Here is a 19,117-nt window from a genome sequence, read left to right as displayed (position 1 = left end):
TGTCTGTCTGTGTCTGTCTGTGTGTCTGTCTGTGTCTGTCTGTGTGTCTGTCTGTGTCTGTCTGTGTGTCTGTCTGTGTCTGTCTGTGTCTGTCTGTGTCTGTCTGTGTCTGTCTGTGTCTGTCTGTGTCTGTCTGTGTCTGTCTGTGTCTGTCTGTGTCTGTCTGTGTCTGTCTGTGTGTCTGTCTGTGTCTGTCTGTGTGTCTGTCTGTGTCTGTCTGTGTCTGTCTGTGTCTGTCTGTGTGTCTGTCTGTGTGTCTGTCTGTGTGTCTGTCTGTGTCTGTCTGTGTGTCTGTCTGTGTCTGTCTGTGTGTCTGTCTGTGTCTGTCTGTGTGTCTGTCTGTGTCTGTCTGTGTCTGTCTGTGTCTGTCTGTGTCTGTCTGTGTCTGTCTGTGTCTGTCTGTCTGTCTGTGTCTGTCTGTGCCTGTCTGTGCCTGTCTGTGCCTGTCTGTGCCTGTCTGTGTCTGTCTGTGCCTGTCTGTGTCTGTCTGTGTGTCTGTCTGTGTGTCTGTCTGTGTGTCTGTCTGTGTGTCTGTCTGTGTGTCTGTCTGTGTGTCTGTCTGTGTGTCTGTCTGTGTGTCTGTCTGTGTCTGTCTGTGTCTGTCTGTGTCTGTCTGTGTCTGTCTGTGTGTCTGTCTGTGTGTCTGTCTGTGTGTCTGTCTGTGTGTCTGTCTGTGTCTGTCTGTGTCTGTCTGTGTGTCTGTCTGTGTCTGTCTGTGTGTCTGTCTGTGTGTCTGTCTGTGTGTCTGTCTGTGTCTGTCTGTGTCTGTCTGTGTGTCTGTCTGTGTGTCTGTCTGTGTGTCTGTCTGTGTGTCTGTCTGTGTGTCTGTCTGTGTGTCTGTCTGTGTGTCTGTCTGTGTGTCTGTCTGTGTGTCTGTCTGTGTCTGTCTGTGTGTCTGTCTGTGTCTGTCTGTGTCTGTCTGTGTCTGTCTGTGTCTGTCTGTGTCTGTCTGTCTGTGTCTGTCTGTCTGTGTCTGTCTGTGTCTGTCTGTCTGTGTCTGTCTGTCTGTGTCTGTCTGTGTCTGTCTGTCTGTGTCTGTCTGTGTGTGTCTGTCTGTGTCTGTCTGTGTCTGTCTGTGTCTGTCTGTGTCTGTCTGTGTCTGTCTGTGTCTGTCTGTGTCTGTCTGTGTCTGTCTGTGTCTGTCTGTGTCTGTCTGTGTCTGTCTGTGTGTCTGTCTGTGTCTGTCTGTGTCTGTCTGTGTGTCTGTCTGTGTCTGTCTGTGTCTGTCTGTGTCTGTCTGTGTCTGTCTGTGTCTGTCTGTGTCTGTCTGTGTCTGTCTGTGTCTGTCTGTCTGTCTGTGTCTGTCTGTGTCTGTCTGTGTCTGTCTGTGTCTGTCTGTGTCTGTCTGTGTCTGTCTGTGTCTGTCTGTGTCTGTCTGTGTCTGTCTGTGTCTGTCTGTGTCTGTCTGTCTGTCTGTGTCTGTCTGTGTCTGTCTGTGTCTGTCTGTGTCTGTCTGTGTCTGTCTGTGTCTGTCTGTGTCTGTCTGTGTCTGTCTGTGTCTGTCTGTGTCTGTCTGTGTCTGTCTGTGTCTGTGTCTGTCTGTGTCTGTGTCTGTCTGTCTGTGTCTGTCTGTCTGTGTCTGTCTGTCTGTGTCTGTCTGTCTGTGTCTGTCTGTCTGTGTCTGTCTGTCTGTGTCTGTCTGTCTGTGTCTGTCTGTCTGTGTCTGTCTGTGTCTGTCTGTCTGTGTCTGTCTGTGTCTGTCTGTCTGTGTCTGTCTGTGTCTGTCTGTGTCTGTCTGTGTCTGTCTGTGTCTGTCTGTGTCTGTCTGTGTCTGTCTGTGTCTGTCTGTGTCTGTCTGTCTGTGTCTGTCTGTGTCTGTCTGTGTCTGTCTGTGTCTGTCTGTGTCTGTCTGTGTCTGTCTGTGTCTGTCTGTGTCTGTGTCTGTCTGTGTCTGTGTCTGTCTGTGTCTGTGTCTGTCTGTGTCTGTGTCTGTCTGTGTCTGTCTGTCTGTCTGTGTCTGTCTGTGCCTGTCTGTGCCTGTCTGTGCCTGTCTGTGCCTGTCTGTGCCTGTCTGTGCCTGTCTGTGCCTGTCTGTGCCTGTCTGTGCCTGTCTGTGCCTGTCTGTGCCTGTCTGTGTCTGTCTGTGTGTCTGTCTGTGTGTCTGTCTGTGTGTCTGTCTGTGTGTCTGTCTGTGTGTCTGTCTGTGTCTGTGTCTGTCTGTGTCTGTCTGTGTGTCTGTCTGTGTGTCTGTCTGTGTGTCTGTCTGTGTGTCTGTCTGTGTGTCTGTCTGTGTCTGTCTGTCTGTGTCTGTCTGTCTGTGTCTGTCTGTCTGTATCTGTCTGTGTCTGTCTGTCTGTGTCTGTCTGTGTCTGTCTGTCTGTGTCTGTCTGTCTGTATCTGTCTGTGTCTGTCTGTCTGTGTCTGTCTGTGTCTGTCTGTCTGTGTCTGTCTGTCTGTGTCTGTCTGTCTGTGTCTGTCTGTCTGTGTCTGTCTGTCTGTGTCTGTCTGTCTGTGTCTGTCTGTCTGTGTCTGTCTGTCTGTGTCTGTCTGTGTCTGTCTGTGTCTGTCTGTGTCTGTCTGTGTGTCTGTCTGTGTGTCTGTCTGTGTGTCTGTCTGTGTGTCTGTCTGTGTGTCTGTCTGTGTGTCTGTCTGTGTCTGTCTGTGTGTCTGTCTGTGTGTGTCTGTGTCTGTCTGTGTCTGTCTGTGTCTGTCTGTGTCTGTCTGTGTCTGTCTGTGTCTGTCTGTGTCTGTCTGTGTCTGTCTGTGTGTCTGTCTGTGTCTGTCTGTCTGTGTCTGTGTGTGTCTGTCTGTGTCTGTCTGTGTCTGTCTGTGTCTGTCTGTGTCTGTCTGTGTCTGTCTGTGTCTGTCTGTGTCTGTCTGTGTCTGTCTGTGTCTGTCTGTGTCTGTCTGTGTCTGTCTGTGTCTGTCTGTGTCTGTCTGTGTCTGTCTGTCTGTGTCTGTCTGTCTGTGTCTGTCTGTGTCTGTCTGTGTCTGTCTGTGTCTGTCTGTGTCTGTCTGTGTCTGTCTGTGTCTGTCTGTGTCTGTCTGTGTCTGTCTGTCTGTGTCTGTCTGTGTCTGTCTGTGTCTGTCTGTGTCTGTCTGTGTCTGTCTGTGTCTGTCTGTGTCTGTCTGTGTCTGTCTGTGTCTGTCTGTGTCTGTCTGTGTCTGTGTCTGTCTGTGTCTGTGTCTGTCTGTCTGTGTCTGTCTGTCTGTATCTGTCTGTGTCTGTCTGTCTGTGTCTGTCTGTGTCTGTCTGTCTGTGTCTGTCTGTCTGTGTCTGTCTGTCTGTGTCTGTCTGTCTGTGTCTGTCTGTCTGTGTCTGTCTGTCTGTGTCTGTCTGTCTGTGTCTGTCTGTCTGTGTCTGTCTGTCTGTGTCTGTCTGTCTGTATCTGTCTGTGTCTGTCTGTCTGTGTCTGTCTGTGTCTGTCTGTCTGTGTCTGTCTGTCTGTGTCTGTCTGTCTGTGTCTGTCTGTCTGTGTCTGTCTGTCTGTGTCTGTCTGTCTGTGTCTGTCTGTCTGTGTCTGTCTGTGTCTGTCTGTCTGTGTCTGTCTGTCTGTGTCTGTCTGTCTGTGTCTGTCTGTCTGTGTCTGTCTGTCTGTGTCTGTCTGTGTCTGTCTGTCTGTGTCTGTCTGTGTCTGTCTGTCTGTGTCTGTCTGTGTCTGTCTGTCTGTGTCTGTCTGTGTCTGTCTGTCTGTGTCTGTCTGTGTCTGTCTGTGTCTGTCTGTGTCTGTCTGTGTCTGTCTGTGTCTGTCTGTGTCTGTCTGTGTCTGTCTGTGTCTGTCTGTGTCTGTCTGTCTGTGTCTGTCTGTGTCTGTCTGTGTCTGTCTGTGTGTCTGTCTGTGTCTGTCTGTGTGTCTGTCTGTGTGTCTGTCTGTGTCTGTCTGTGTCTGTCTGTGTCTGTCTGTGTCTGTCTGTGTCTGTCTGTGTCTGTCTGTGTCTGTCTGTGTCTGTCTGTGTCTGTCTGTGTGTCTGTCTGTGTCTGTCTGTGTGTCTGTCTGTGTGTCTGTCTGTGTGTCTGTCTGTGTGTCTGTCTGTGTCTGTCTGTGTGTCTGTCTGTGTCTGTCTGTGTGTCTGTCTGTGTCTGTCTGTGTGTCTGTCTGTGTCTGTCTGTGTCTGTCTGTGTCTGTCTGTCTGTCTGTGCCTGTCTGTGCCTGTCTGTGCCTGTCTGTGCCTGTCTGTGCCTGTCTGTGTCTGTCTGTGTCTGTCTGTGTCTGTCTGTGTCTGTCTGTGTCTGTCTGTGCCTGTCTGTGTCTGTCTGTGTGTCTGTCTGTGTGTCTGTCTGTGTCTGTCTGTGTCTGTCTGTGTCTGTCTGTGTCTGTCTGTGTCTGTCTGTGTCTGTCTGTGTCTGTCTGTGTGTCTGTCTGTGTGTCTGTCTGTGTGTCTGTCTGTGTGTCTGTCTGTGTGTCTGTCTGTGTCTGTCTGTGTGTCTGTCTGTGTGTCTGTCTGTGTGTCTGTCTGTGTGTCTGTCTGTGTGTCTGTCTGTGTGTCTGTCTGTGTCTGTCTGTGTGTCTGTCTGTGTCTGTCTGTGTGTCTGTCTGTGTGTCTGTCTGTGTGTCTGTCTGTGTGTCTGTCTGTGTGTCTGTCTGTGTGTCTGTCTGTGTCTGTCTGTGTCTGTCTGTGTCTGTCTGTGTCTGTCTGTCTGTGTCTGTGTCTGTCTGTGTCTGTGTCTGTCTGTCTGTGTCTGTCTGTCTGTGTCTGTCTGTGTGTCTGTCTGTGTGTCTGTCTGTGTGTCTGTCTGTGTGTCTGTCTGTGTGTCTGTCTGTGTGTCTGTCTGTGTCTGTCTGTGTCTGTCTGTGTCTGTCTGTGTCTGTCTGTCTGTGTCTGTGTCTGTCTGTGTCTGTGTCTGTCTGTGTCTGTGTCTGTCTGTCTGTGTCTGTCTGTCTGTGTCTGTCTGTCTGTATCTGTCTGTGCCTGTCTGTGTCTGTCTGTGTCTGTCTGTGTCTGTCTGTGTCTGTCTGTGTCTGTCTGTGTCTGTCTGTGTGTCTGTCTGTGTGTCTGTCTGTGTCTGTCTGTGTGTCTGTCTGTGTGTCTGTCTGTGTCTGTCTGTGTCTGTCTGTGTCTGTCTGTGTCTGTCTGTGTCTGTCTGTGTCTGTCTGTGTCTGTCTGTGTCTGTCTGTGTCTGTCTGTGTCTGTCTGTGTGTCTGTCTGTGTGTCTGTCTGTGTGTCTGTCTGTGTGTCTGTCTGTGTCTGTCTGTGTGTCTGTCTGTGTCTGTCTGTGTGTCTGTCTGTGTCTGTCTGTGTGTCTGTCTGTGTGTCTGTCTGTGTCTGTCTGTGTCTGTCTGTGTCTGTCTGTGTCTGTCTGTGTCTGTCTGTGTCTGTCTGTGTCTGTCTGTGTCTGTCTGTGTCTGTCTGTGTCTGTCTGTGTCTGTCTGTGTCTGTCTGTGTGTCTGTCTGTGTGTCTGTCTGTGTGTCTGTCTGTGTGTCTGTCTGTGTCTGTCTGTGTGTCTGTCTGTGTCTGTCTGTGTGTCTGTCTGTGTCTGTCTGTGTCTGTCTGTGTGTCTGTCTGTGTCTGTCTGTGTCTGTCTGTGTCTGTCTGTGTCTGTCTGTGTCTGTCTGTGTCTGTCTGTGTCTGTCTGTCTGTGTCTGTGTCTGTCTGTGTCTGTGTCTGTCTGTCTGTGTCTGTCTGTGTCTGTATCTGTCTGTGTCTGTCTGTCTGTGTCTGTCTGTGTCTGTCTGTCTGTGTCTGTCTGTGTCTGTCTGTCTGTGTCTGTCTGTCTGTGTCTGTCTGTCTGTGTCTGTCTGTCTGTGTCTGTCTGTCTGTGTCTGTCTGTCTGTCTGTGTCTGTCTGTCTGTGTCTGTCTGTCTGTGTCTGTCTGTGTCTGTCTGTGTGTCTGTCTGTGTCTGTCTGTGTGTCTGTCTGTGTCTGTCTGTGTCTGTCTGTGTGTCTGTCTGTGTGTCTGTCTGTGTGTCTGTCTGTGTGTCTGTCTGTGTGTCTGTCTGTGTGTCTGTCTGTGTGTCTGTCTGTGTGTCTGTCTGTGTGTCTGTCTGTGTGTCTGTCTGTGTCTGTCTGTGTCTGTCTGTGTGTCTGTCTGTGTCTGTCTGTGTCTGTCTGTCTGTCTGTGTCTGTCTGTGTCTGTCTGTGTCTGTCTGTGCCTGTCTGTGTCTGTCTGTGCCTGTCTGTGTCTGTCTGTGCCTGTCTGTGTCTGTCTGTGTCTGTCTGTGTCTGTCTGTGTGTCTGTCTGTGTGTCTGTCTGTGTGTCTGTCTGTGTGTCTGTCTGTGTGTCTGTCTGTGTGTCTGTCTGTGTCTGTCTGTGTCTGTCTGTGTCTGTCTGTGTCTGTCTGTGTGTCTGTCTGTGTGTCTGTCTGTGTGTCTGTCTGTGTGTCTGTCTGTGTGTCTGTCTGTGTCTGTCTGTGTCTGTCTGTGTGTCTGTCTGTGTGTCTGTCTGTGTCTGTCTGTGTCTGTCTGTGTCTGTCTGTGTCTGTCTGTGTCTGTCTGTGTCTGTCTGTGTCTGTCTGTGTCTGTCTGTGTCTGTCTGTGTCTGTCTGTGTCTGTCTGTGTCTGTCTGTGTCTGTCTGTCTGTGTCTGTGTCTGTCTGTGTCTGTGTCTGTCTGTCTGTGTCTGTCTGTCTGTATCTGTCTGTGTCTGTCTGTCTGTGTCTGTCTGTGTCTGTCTGTCTGTGTCTGTCTGTCTGTGTCTGTCTGTCTGTCTGTGTCTGTCTGTCTGTGTCTGTCTGTCTGTGTCTGTCTGTCTGTGTCTGTCTGTCTGTGTCTGTCTGTCTGTGTCTGTCTGTCTGTGTCTGTCTGTCTGTGTCTGTCTGTCTGTGTCTGTCTGTGTCTGTCTGTGTCTGTCTGTGTCTGTCTGTGTCTGTCTGTGTCTGTCGGTGTCTGTCTGTGTCTGTCGGTGTCTGTCGGTGTCTGTGTCTGTCTGTGTCTGTCTGTGTCTGTCTGTCTGTGTCTGTCTGTCTGTGTCTGTCTGTCTGTGTCTGTCTGTCTGTGTCTGTCTGTCTGTGTCTGTCTGTCTGTGTCTGTCTGTGTCTGTCTGTCTGTGTCTGTCTGTGTCTGTCTGTCTGTGTCTGTCTGTCTGTGTCTGTCTGTCTGTGTCTGTCTGTCTGTGTCTGTCTGTGTCTGTGTCTGTCGGTGTCTGTGTCTGTCGGTGTCTGTGTCTGTCGGTGTCTGTGTCTGTGTCTGTCGGTGTCTGTGTCTGTCGGTGTCTGTGTCTGTCGGTGTCTGTGTCTGTCGGTGTCTGTGTCTGTCGGTGTCTGTGTCTGTCGGTGTCTGTGTCTGTCGGTGTCTGTGTCTGTCGGTGTCTGTGTCTGTGTCTGTCTGTGTCTGTGTCTGTCGGTGTCTGTGTCTGTGTCTGTCGGTGTCTGTGTCTGTCGGTGTCTGTGTCTGTCGGTGTCTGTGTCTGTCGGTGTCTGTGTCTGTCGGTGTCTGTGTCTGTCGGTGTCTGTGTCTGTCGGTGTCTGTGTCTGTCGGTGTCTGTGTCTGTCGGTGTCTGTGTCTGTCGGTGTCTGTGTCTGTCGGTGTCTGTGTCTGTCGGTGTCTGTGTCTGTCGGTGTCTGTGTCTGTCGGTGTCTGTGTCTGTCGGTGTCTGTGTCTGTCGGTGTCTGTGTCTGTCTGTCTGTGTCTGTCTGTGTCTGTGTCTGTCGGTGTCTGTGTCTGTCGGTGTCTGTGTCTGTCGGTGTCTGTGTCTGTCGGTGTCTGTGTCTGTCGGTGAATGTGTCTGTGTCTGTCGGTGTCTGTGTCTGTCGGTGTCTGTGTCTGTCGGTGTCTGTGTCTGTCGGTGTCTGTGTCTGTCGGTGTCTGTCTGTCTGTGTCTGTCTGTCTGTGTCTGTCTGTCTGTGTCTGTCTGTCTGTGTCTGTCTGTCTGTGTCTGTCTGTCTGTGTCTGTCTGTCTGTGTCTGTCTGTCTGTGTCTGTCTGTCTGTGTCTGTCTGTCTGTGTCTGTCTGTCTGTGTCTGTCTGTCTGTCTGTGTCTGTCTGTCTGTCTGTGTCTGTCTGTCTGTCTGTGTCTGTCTGTCTGTGTCTGTCTGTCTGTGTCTGTCTGTCTGTGTCTGTCTGTCTGTGTCTGTCTGTCTGTGTCTGTCTGTCTGTCTCTGTCTGTCTGTGTCTGTCTGTCTGTGTCTGTCTGTCTGTGTCTGTCTGTCTGTGTCTGTCTGTCTGTGTCTGTCTGTCTGTGTCTGTCTGTCTGTGTCTGTCTGTCTGTGTCTGTCTGTCTGTGTCTGTCTGTCTGTGTCTGTCTGTCTGTGTCTGTCGGTGTCTGTGTCTGTCGGTGTCTGTGTCTGTCGGTGTCTGTGTCTGTCTGTGTCTGTGTCTGTCGGTGTCTGTGTCTGTGTCTGTCGGTGTCTGTGTCTGTGTCTGTCGGTGTCTGTGTCTGTGTCTGTCGGTGTCTGTGTCTGTGTCTGTCGGTGTCTGTGTCTGTCGGTGTCTGTGTCTGTCGGTGTCTGTCGGTGTCTGTGTCTGTGTCTGTCGGTGTCTGTGTCTGTGTCTGTCGGTGTCTGTGTCTGTGTCTGTCGGTGTCTGTGTCTGTGTCTGTCGGTGTCTGTGTCTGTCGGTGTCTGTGTCTGTCGGTGTCTGTGTCTGTCGGTGTCTGTGTCTGTCGGTGTCTGTCGGTGTCTGTGTCTGTCGGTGTCTGTGTCTGTCGGTGTCTGTGTCTGTCGGTGTCTGTGTCTGTCGGTGTCTGTGTCTGTCGGTGTCTGTCGGTGTCTGTGTCTGTCGGTGTCTGTGTCTGTCGGTGTCTGTGTCTGTCGGTGTCTGTGTCTGTCGGTGTCTGTGTCTGTCGGTGTCTGTGTCTGTCGGTGTCTGTGTCTGTCGGTGTCTGTGTCTGTCGGTGTCTGTGTCTGTCGGTGTCTGTGTCTGTCGGTGTCTGTGTCTGTCGGTGTCTGTGTCTGTCGGTGTCTGTGTCTGTCTGTGTCTGTGTCTGTCGGTGTCTGTGTCTGTCGGTGTCTGTGTCTGTCGGTGTCTGTGTCTGTCTGTGTCTGTGTCTGTCGGTGTCTGTGTCTGTGTCTGTGTCTGTCGGTGTCTGTGTCTGTGTCTGTCGGTGTCTGTGTCTGTGTCTGTCGGTGTCTGTGTCTGTGTCTGTCGGTGTCTGTGTCTGTCGGTGTCTGTCGGTGTCTGTGTCTGTCGGTGTCTGTGTCTGTCGGTGTCTGTGTCTGTCGGTGTCTGTGTCTGTCGGTGTCTGTGTCTGTCGGTGTCTGTGTCTGTCGGTGTCTGTGTCTGTCGGTGTCTGTGTCTGTCGGTGTCTGTGTCTGTCGGTGTCTGTGTCTGTCGGTGTCTGTGTCTGTCGGTGTCTGTGTCTGTCTGTCTGTGTCTGTCTGTCTGTGTCTGTCTGTCTGTCTCTGTCTGTCTGTGTCTGTCTGTCTGTGTCTGTCTGTCTGTCTCTGTCTGTCTGTGTCTGTCTGTCTGTGTCTGTCTGTCTGTGTCTGTCTGTCTGTGTCTGTCTGTCTGTGTCTGTCTGTCTGTGTCTGTCTGTCTGTGTCTGTCTGTCTGTGTCTGTCTGTCTGTGTCTGTCTGTCTGTGTCTGTCTGTCTGTGTCTGTCTGTCTGTGTCTGTCTGTCTGTGTCTGTCTGTCTGTGTCTGTCTGTCTGTGTCTGTCTGTCTGTGTCTGTCTGTCTGTGTCTGTCTGTCTGTGTCTGTCTGTCTGTGTCTGTCTGTCTGTGTCTGTCTGTGTCTGTGTCTGTCGGTGTCTGTGTCTGTCGGTGTCTGTGTCTGTGTCTGTCGGTGTCTGTGTCTGTGTCTGTCGGTGTCTGTGTCTGTCGGTGTCTGTGTCTGTCGGTGTCTGTGTCTGTCGGTGTCTGTGTCTGTCGGTGTCTGTGTCTGTCGGTGTCTGTGTCTGTCGGTGTCTGTGTCTGTCGGTGTCTGTGTCTGTCGGTGTCTGTGTCTGTCGGTGTCTGTGTCTGTCGGTGTCTGTGTCTGTCGGTGTCTGTGTCTGTCGGTGTCTGTGTCTGTCGGTGTCTGTGTCTGTCGGTGTCTGTGTCTGTCTGTCTGTGTCTGTCTGTGTCTGTCGGTGTCTGTGTCTGTCGGTGTCTGTGTCTGTCGGTGTCTGTGTCTGTCGGTGAATGTGTCTGTGTCTGTCGGTGTCTGTGTCTGTCGGTGTCTGTGTCTGTCGGTGTCTGTGTCTGTCGGTGTCTGTGTCTGTCGGTGTCTGTGTCTGTCGGTGTCTGTGTCTGTCGGTGTCTGTGTCTGTCGGTGTCTGTGTCTGTGTCTGTCGGTGTCTGTGTCTGTGTCTGTCGGTGTCTGTGTCTGTGTCTGTCGGTGTCTGTGTCTGTGTCTGTCGGTGTCTGTGTCTGTGTCTGTCGGTGTCTGTGTCTGTCGGTGTCTGTGTCTGTGTCTGTCGGTGTCTGTGTCTGTGTCTGTCGGTGTCTGTGTCTGTCGGTGTCTGTGTCTGTCGGTGTCTGTGTCTGTCGGTGTCTGTGTCTGTCGGTGTCTGTGTCTGTCGGTGTCTGTGTCTGTCGGTGTCTGTGTCTGTCGGTGTCTGTGTCTGTCGGTGTCTGTGTCTGTCGGTGTCTGTGTCTGTCGGTGTCTGTGTCTGTCGGTGTCTGTGTCTGTCGGTGTCTGTCTGTCTGTGTCTGTCTGTCTGTGTCTGTCTGTCTGTGTCTGTCTGTCTGTGTCTGTCTGTCTGTGTCTGTCTGTCTGTGTCTGTCTGTCTGTGTCTGTCTGTCTGTGTCTGTCTGTCTGTGTCTGTCTGTCTGTGTCTGTCTGTCTGTGTCTGTCTGTCTGTCTGTGTCTGTCTGTCTGTCTGTGTCTGTCTGTCTGTGTCTGTCTGTCTGTGTCTGTCTGTCTGTGTCTGTCTGTCTGTGTCTGTCTGTCTGTGTCTGTCTGTCTGTGTCTGTCTGTCTGTGTCTGTCTGTCTGTCTCTGTCTGTCTGTGTCTGTCTGTCTGTGTCTGTCTGTCTGTGTCTGTCTGTCTGTGTCTGTCTGTCTGTGTCTGTCTGTCTGTGTCTGTCTGTCTGTGTCTGTCGGTGTCTGTGTCTGTCGGTGTCTGTGTCTGTCGGTGTCTGTGTCTGTCGGTGTCTGTGTCTGTCGGTGTCTGTGTCTGTGTCTGTCGGTGTCTGTGTCTGTGTCTGTCGGTGTCTGTGTCTGTCGGTGTCTGTGTCTGTGTCTGTCGGTGTCTGTGTCTGTGTCTGTCGGTGTCTGTGTCTGTCGGTGTCTGTGTCTGTCGGTGTCTGTCGGTGTCTGTGTCTGTGTCTGTCGGTGTCTGTGTCTGTGTCTGTCGGTGTCTGTGTCTGTGTCTGTCGGTGTCTGTGTCTGTGTCTGTCGGTGTCTGTGTCTGTGTCTGTCGGTGTCTGTGTCTGTCGGTGTCTGTGTCTGTCGGTGTCTGTGTCTGTCGGTGTCTGTGTCTGTCGGTGTCTGTCGGTGTCTGTGTCTGTCGGTGTCTGTGTCTGTCGGTGTCTGTGTCTGTCGGTGTCTGTGTCTGTCGGTGTCTGTGTCTGTCGGTGTCTGTGTCTGTCGGTGTCTGTGTCTGTCGGTGTCTGTGTCTGTCGGTGTCTGTGTCTGTCGGTGTCTGTGTCTGTCGGTGTCTGTGTCTGTCGGTGTCTGTGTCTGTCGGTGTCTGTGTCTGTCGGTGTCTGTGTCTGTCGGTGTCTGTGTCTGTCGGTGTCTGTGTCTGTCGGTGTCTGTGTCTGTCGGTGTCTGTGTCTGTCGGTGTCTGTGTCTGTCGGTGTCTGTGTCTGTCGGTGTCTGTGTCTGTCGGTGTCTGTGTCTGTCGGTGTCTGTGTCTGTCTGTCTGTGTCTGTCTGTGTCTGTGTCTGTCGGTGTCTGTGTCTGTCGGTGTCTGTGTCTGTCGGTGTCTGTGTCTGTCGGTGTCTGTGTCTGTCGGTGTCTGTGTCTGTCGGTGTCTGTGTCTGTCTGTGTCTGTGTCTGTCGGTGTCTGTGTCTGTGTCTGTGTCTGTGTCTGTCGGTGTCTGTGTCTGTGTCTGTCGGTGTCTGTGTCTGTGTCTGTCGGTGTCTGTGTCTGTGTCTGTCGGTGTCTGTGTCTGTCGGTGTCTGTGTCTGTCGGTGTCTGTCGGTGTCTGTGTCTGTCGGTGTCTGTGTCTGTCGGTGTCTGTGTCTGTCGGTGTCTGTGTCTGTCGGTGTCTGTGTCTGTCGGTGTCTGTGTCTGTCGGTGTCTGTGTCTGTCGGTGTCTGTGTCTGTCGGTGTCTGTGTCTGTCGGTGTCTGTGTCTGTCGGTGTCTGTGTCTGTCGGTGTCTGTGTCTGTCGGTGTCTGTGTCTGTCGGTGTCTGTGTCTGTCGGTGTCTGTGTCTGTCGGTGTCTGTGTCTGTCTGTCTGTGTCTGTCTGTCTGTGTCTGTCTGTCTGTGTCTGTCTGTCTGTGTCTGTCTGTCTGTGTCTGTCTGTCTGTGTCTGTCTGTCTGTGTCTGTCTGTCTGTGTCTGTCTGTCTGTGTCTGTCTGTCTGTGTCTGTCTGTCTGTGTCTGTCTGTCTGTGTCTGTCTGTCTGTGTCTGTCTGTCTGTGTCTGTCTGTCTGTGTCTGTCTGTCTGTGTCTGTCTGTCTGTGTCTGTCTGTCTGTGTCTGTCTGTCTGTGTCTGTCTGTCTGTGTCTGTCTGTCTGTGTCTGTCTGTCTGTGTCTGTCTGTCTGTGTCTGTCTGTCTGTGTCTGTCTGTCTGTGTCTGTCGGTGTCTGTGTCTGTCGGTGTCTGTGTCTGTCGGTGTCTGTGTCTGTCGGTGTCTGTGTCTGTCGGTGTCTGTGTCTGTCGGTGTCTGTGTCTGTCTGTCTGTGTCTGTCTGTGTCTGTGTCTGTCGGTGTCTGTGTCTGTCGGTGTCTGTGTCTGTCGGTGTCTGTGTCTGTCGGTGTCTGTGTCTGTGTCTGTCGGTGTCTGTGTCTGTCGGTGTCTGTGTCTGTCGGTGTCTGTGTCTGTCGGTGTCTGTGTCTGTCGGTGTCTGTGTCTGTGTCTGTCGGTGTCTGTGTCTGTGTCTGTCGGTGTCTGTGTCTGTGTCTGTCGGTGTCTGTGTCTGTGTCTGTCGGTGTCTGTGTCTGTGTCTGTCGGTGTCTGTGTCTGTGTCTGTCGGTGTCTGTGTCTGTGTCTGTCGGTGTCTGTGTCTGTGTCTGTCGGTGTCTGTGTCTGTGTCTGTCGGTGTCTGTGTCTGTGTCTGTCGGTGTCTGTGTCTGTGTCTGTCGGTGTCTGTGTCTGTCGGTGTCTGTGTCTGTCGGTGTCTGTCGGTGTCTGTGTCTGTCGGTGTCTGTGTCTGTCGGTGTCTGTGTCTGTCGGTGTCTGTGTCTGTCGGTGTCTGTGTCTGTCGGTGTCTGTGTCTGTCGGTGTCTGTGTCTGTCGGTGTCTGTGTCTGTCGGTGTCTGTGTCTGTCGGTGTCTGTGTCTGTCGGTGTCTGTGTCTGTCGGTGTCTGTGTCTGTCTGTGTCTGTCTGTCTGTGTCTGTCTGTCTGTGTCTGTCTGTCTGTGTCTGTCTGTCTGTGTCTGTCTGTCTGTGTCTGTCTGTCTGTCTGTGTCTGTCTGTCTGTGTCTGTCTGTCTGTCTGTGTCTGTCTGTCTGTGTCTGTCTGTCTGTGTCTGTCTGTCTGTGTCTGTCTGTCTGTGTCTGTCTGTCTGTGTCTGTCTGTCTGTGTCTGTCTGTCTGTGTCTGTCTGTCTGTGTCTGTCTGTCTGTGTCTGTCTGTCTGTGTCTGTCTGTCTGTGTCTGTCTGTCTGTGTCTGTCTGTCTGTGTCTGTCTGTCTGTGTCTGTCTGTCTGTGTCTGTCTGTCTGTGTCTGTCTGTCTGTCTGTGTCTGTCTGTCTGTGTCTGTCTGTCTGTGTCTGTCTGTCTGTGTCTGTCTGTCTGTGTCTGTCTGTGTCTGTCTGTCTGTGTCTGTCTGTCTGTGTCTGTCTGTCTGTGTCTGTCTGTCTGTGTCTGTCTGTCTGTGTCTGTCTGTCTGTGTCTGTCTGTGTCTGTCTGTCTGTGTCTGTCTGTCTGTCTCTGTCTGTCTGTGTCTGTCTGTCTGTGTCTGTCTGTCTGTGTCTGTCTGTCTGTGTCTGTCTGTCTGTGTCTGTCTGTCTGTGTCTGTCTGTCTGTGTCTGTCTGTCTGTGTCTGTCTGTCTGTGTCTCTGTCTGTGTCTGTCTGTCTGTGTCTGTCTGTCTGTGTCTGTCTGTCTGTGTCTGTCTGTCTGTGTCTGTCTGTCTGTGTCTGTCTGTCTGTGTCTGTCTGTCTGTGTCTGTCTGTCTGTGTCTGTCTGTCTGTGTCTGTCTGTCTGTGTCTGTCTGTCTGTGTCTGTCTGTCTGTGTCTGTCTGTCTGTGTCTGTCTGTCTGTGTCTGTCTGTCTGTGTCTGTCTGTCTGTGTCTGTCTGTCTGTGTCTGTCTGTCTGTGTCTGTCTGTCTGAAGGTTTCTTTGGTGATTGTCATGTCCATATCGTAATCTTACACTGTGTGTGACGGTGCCCACAGAGGTATTACTATATGGGGGCATGCAATTGTAATGTAAGCAGGATGCCGGGGTCCTATGTAGCATTTGTAGTGTAGCATTACAGTATGGCTGCTAAAAAGAGGAGTCAAAACGGGTTTTATAAAAATGGCTTCACCTACTCTTCGAATATGCAGTACACACGCCATATGGTATGTGAAACCTTAACCTAAGTATTGGCCACTATCCCTGGGCCACTGGTTTGGGTATGCCTACCAGGCTAAAACTTATTAGCCAGCCCCTAAATGTTAATCACAGACAGAACACAAATGTCATATGTAAAACTGAAGGGACCTGTTCAATATACTCTGTGAATGAGGGCTACTAGTCCCCAGTTGATTCCAAAGGTATGAGTTAACAAGTCAGTTTTGTTTCTTTCTTGGGTGGCTGATAATATTCCACCTGTAAAGTCAGGGAAACTGATGTCTAGGTAGTCCTCAACAAAGCAGGTATTAGCTTTATATTTATTGCTAATGCATTGCTTAGTATAGCACAAGCAGACGATGGGAGCTTCAAGTCTCTTAAGGGAACTAGTAAATACAATAAAAAGAAATTGACAGTGGCATTTAACAGGTTATCAGCCTGTGTAGTGTAGCGGCGATCCATCTGCAGCTGTTAGAAGCAGAAGACTGAATGATTCAGCCTTCCTTTCCAGGGAAAGATGCAGGTTCAGGTTGCAAGCACACATCAAAGGCAGGCAAACAACTCATGATGTACTTAGCAGGTCACGGGTCTTTAGGTGTTTAAAGGAGTTTTTCATTGTTACATTGATATCCTATCACTGTAATATCTCAAACAAACAAAAATGTAAAAAGACCTTTCACCAAATTTTTCATGTTGAGCTGGAAACACTATGTAATAGTGGCTATAGAGTGGAATAAATCTTTTTGTTGCTGGGGGTTTTTTTTTTAAATTTTGTCTCTCTGCAGAGCAGATATTAGCAATCAAAGTACCCAACACATTTAAAAAGAAAAAGAAAAAAAGGAGTCTAAATAGGTGTTAGACAGTTTTCACTGGGAGCATATACTTCTTGTTTGATGTGGACTGTCAAGGAACAGCCAGGACATAACACAGTTATCCCACCGCTACCAGCAATTTGTCATGAACAGCACTTCGCTGCCTCCAATTGTCAGGACAATTGACTGACAATTGATGGACAAGGTGACGGCTGCTTTTCCTACTAAGTTACTTGGGTGCTTTCAAAGTGAACGTATAGTATATACACATCCGATTCCAACACATGAGTACATATACTTTGGTATGGTCACTGCCAAGCTCCACAATAACTAAAGATAGCTGCCACCACCAATCGTTTAGATAGGCTGATTGGACACCCGTTACGGGTAACTTATGGCCTCAAAACACTTCAAAAATAAGATTTATACAGCCAAAGGAATGAAGCTTTTAAATGTGATATGTTTACATAACATTTTTATATGTACATATATCACAAGGGGAGACTAAACAATATAGTATATATAATCACATAACATTAAATTGTTCAACAAAAGAAAAGTACTAGACCTGTGGTCTCATGAATAGCACTGAACTTTTTTTTTTGAAGATAGAGATATTGATAAACTTATCCTCCGCAGCAGAGGTGACTCTTGGTCTTCCTTTCCTGGGGCGGTCCTCATATGAGCCAGTTTCTTTGTAGCGTTTGATGGTTTTTGCAACTGCACTTGGGGACACTTTCAAAGTTTTCCCAATTTTTCAAACTGACTGACCTTCATTTCGTAAAGTAATGATGGCCACTCGTTTTTCTTTACTTAAAACTTATAAGGCAAGAAATCCCACTTATTAAACCTGACAGGGCACACCATTTCTGGTGACTACCTCTTAAAGCCAAAGCAGTAATCAAAGCAAAAGGTGGCTACCTTGAAGAACCTAGAATATAAGACATATTTTCAGTTTCACACTTTTTTGTTAGATATTTCATTCCACATGTGTTAATTCATAGTTTTGATGCCTTCAATGCGTATCTACAATTTTCAGAGTCATGAAAATACAAAAAAACTCTTTGAATGAGAAGATGTATCCAAACTTTTGGTCTGTACTGTATTGTAACGCCTGCCTGGATCCACAGACTCAGATGGGCTGTAAAGGAGAGGCTAGAGGGAAGCCACTCATAGGACCCCCAGAACCCTGAAACCCTTTAACCCCTATACAGGGATTTGGAATTACACAGGACCCTGGAGATCACTACCTGTGGAAGGCTGCAGTCCGATGAGAGTAGTAGTCAGGCAGGGTCAAACCAGGAATTGCGGAACAGGGACAGAATCGGCAGGCAGTGACTTAGTCAGCAAACGTAGCAGAGGTCAGATCCGGGTCGGGCAGCAAAGTACAAAAATAGTAGGCAGAAGGGTAGTCAAAAACACGCAGAAGTCAACACAGGAATCACCAACAGAATAGGACGTAACTGGAGCCAGGAAAATCAGAACTATATCTGGCAGTAATCATGTTACAGGAGGGGAAATAAGAAGGGTGTGGTGTCTTCCCATTGGCTGTAGCTGAATGCTGGCAACTTCAGCTGGAAGACACATGCCACCCACAGTCAGCCAGCGGTACTGCAGATCCCAAGCTAACCCAGCCCAGTGGCTGATCGGAGCCTGCGCCCACTGGTGCCGCTGGCATCGACTTCTCTCCCATCACCAGCACCATCCACGGCAGGAACACGGCGTCGCCTGGTGATCGGAGCAGAAGTCGCTGGAGCAGACTCCGGCGGTGACGTAACATGTATGTATTGGCCAATGCATGTGAGCCCGGTCACCACGGCAAAGTAATCTCTGAAAACCGGGAACCTTACTTGAAATGCCACTAATCCAGATAGTGGCATTTCAAGTTAGGTTCCCGCTTTACAGAGATTACCTTGCCGTAGTGACCGGGCTCACATGTATTGGCCAAAACATATGCTAAATATCAGTTTTTTGTTTTTTCAAATATTCCTATAGCTGTAATGCAATACCAGAGCTCCCTTATTCATTGTTAGCATTTTAGTGTGCAGCCGTATATGTTTTGTAGAAATGTGTTTTCGGCTAGCACCTGTTCACACTTGTTAGATGTATGGGTCATTCTTTTTCTATATTTATAGTGCGCTCCATTGGATAACCCACTTCAATTACCCGTTCACAACAGGGGGTCGTAGTTGAAGGGTCAGATGGAGTGGCAGAGTTCTAGCTCTTGTTCACTTTGCAAGTTATGAAACCATGCTTCAATTCTCAGTATGAGACTAACAGATCCCCTTTCAAGAGATGATTTTATGAGACCTTTTTTATCATACATATGTGACACTGCCCAATCATAAGCAGGAAGAGATACTCAAAAGGAAAGGCCAGGAGATCAGCTGTATCATTACATCTATCACACTGAGAAACCTGCTCTACACTGTGGTGTGTGCTCTTCTTTCTCCCAAGAGGTGCTTTGCTGCCTGCTCATTACTGAGCAACAGAATTTTATAGAGAGAAGAACATTCTTCCAGTGAAAATGGTCAGAAAACACTCATTTGGACTCAAAAACAACTTAACTCATTAGGTACCAATCACTTTGATTGCTAATATCTCTACAATAAAGCAGTGAAATTAAAAAAAAATATTTCTGTCCAGTTCAACATCAAGAATTTGGAAACAAAACAAAAAAAAAAAAAAACACAACAAAAAAATAGCAAAATCAGTTTAACAAGCATATTGAAAACTATTACCACAACAGACAAGGCACTGTTCTTGATTTTTAGGGATGGCAAAACGGTCAATCCTGAGCGAACTTGGTAATCCCGAAATCCACCAGCGATGGAAAGTACGGTTATATTTTGAAGCTGATTTGCATTCAAATTCCAATAATTATTAACCAAAAAATAAAAATCTGTTAAAATAAGATGGAAAACAATACAAATGAAAAGACGCTCAAATACTTTGATGCCAATTATGAGAAATGTTACCATTAAAAACAGTTTTACGACATGTCATAAAATGTTACAGCAACAACTGGGCATGTCTGCGCTCTAATTAAACAATAAGGTTTCCTCATGTAAACAGCGTAACAATCATTCTGGCCTTACCCACACTACTGGGACAGGGAGGTAAGTTCCCTTGCTAATCTTACCTGCCTGCTAATAAAGATGACAAAGACAGGAAGACAAGAGTGTTGTGTGCAAAAATAACAATATTTTAGTAACAAAAGTGGATCGCAAACAGACAATTTAATAAAACCACCATGCATTAAAACCAAGCATGGTGGGGGGTGCGGCAGAAATGGGGTCAGAAGATAATTTAGTGTACCCACAAAATTAGGACAACGGGGGAGAGGAAAGGTATATTCAAGTACAGTACAGTGAATAATATGATTAAATATCACTATCCTGTATTTAGTATCGGGGGGAAGGGGTGTTGTAAGAAACAATGCATTTAATATATAACTAGCACGCCCCCAATTAGCCCACTGTCCTATTACAGACCTATGATTTGAATAATACAACTTAGACCATCCTGGATACTTGGGCCCAGGACCAGACATATAAAATATACAAGATGGAAAAGTGGGGTTCAGCTTCAGCTGAATGTACTCCATAAGAAGGTAAGAGGGTGGATCCAGGCAACTACCGTCCAGTAAGCCTGACATCAGTAGTATGCAAAGTTTTTGAGGGCATTTTAAGGGATGACATACACAAATATATTGCAGAAAATAATATAATTACTGACAGACAGCATGGATTCATGAAAGATAAGTCGTGTCTAAACAACCTATGAGGGGGTAAGTGCAAATCTGGATATTGGTAATGCAGCTGATGTGATTTATTTGGACTTTGCAAAGGCATTTGATACTGTACCACATAATAGCCTTATACTAAAGCTCCAAAAG

At 49.0% G+C, this 19,117-nt stretch overlaps 1 protein-coding gene across 6 annotated transcripts in view; it reads right to left on the bottom strand.

Annotated features, from left to right (window-relative positions):
• The window catches only part of PGAP1 (post-GPI attachment to proteins inositol deacylase 1), a 1,652,111-nt gene that overhangs the window by 1,364,397 nt on the left and 268,597 nt on the right, over window positions 1-19,117 (bottom strand). For 5 of the 6 annotated variants that reach the window (XM_075317804.1, XM_075317801.1, XM_075317803.1 and 2 more), the window contains exon 5: window positions 17,961-18,121. The exons of the other annotated variant lie outside the window; for it this stretch is intronic. In XM_075317804.1, the coding sequence (XP_075173919.1) occupies window positions 17,961-18,121 (161 nt within the window). The remainder of the gene's footprint in view (window positions 1-17,960; window positions 18,122-19,117) is intronic. 6 annotated transcript variants of the gene reach the window in all.

Source organism: Anomaloglossus baeobatrachus, chromosome 7, assembly GCF_048569485.1.
Source record: "Anomaloglossus baeobatrachus isolate aAnoBae1 chromosome 7, aAnoBae1.hap1, whole genome shotgun sequence".
Lineage (NCBI taxonomy): Eukaryota > Metazoa > Chordata > Amphibia > Anura > Aromobatidae > Anomaloglossus > Anomaloglossus baeobatrachus.
Note: the sequence above shows the minus strand (reverse complement) of the source record. Positions and strands in the feature narration are given on the sequence as shown.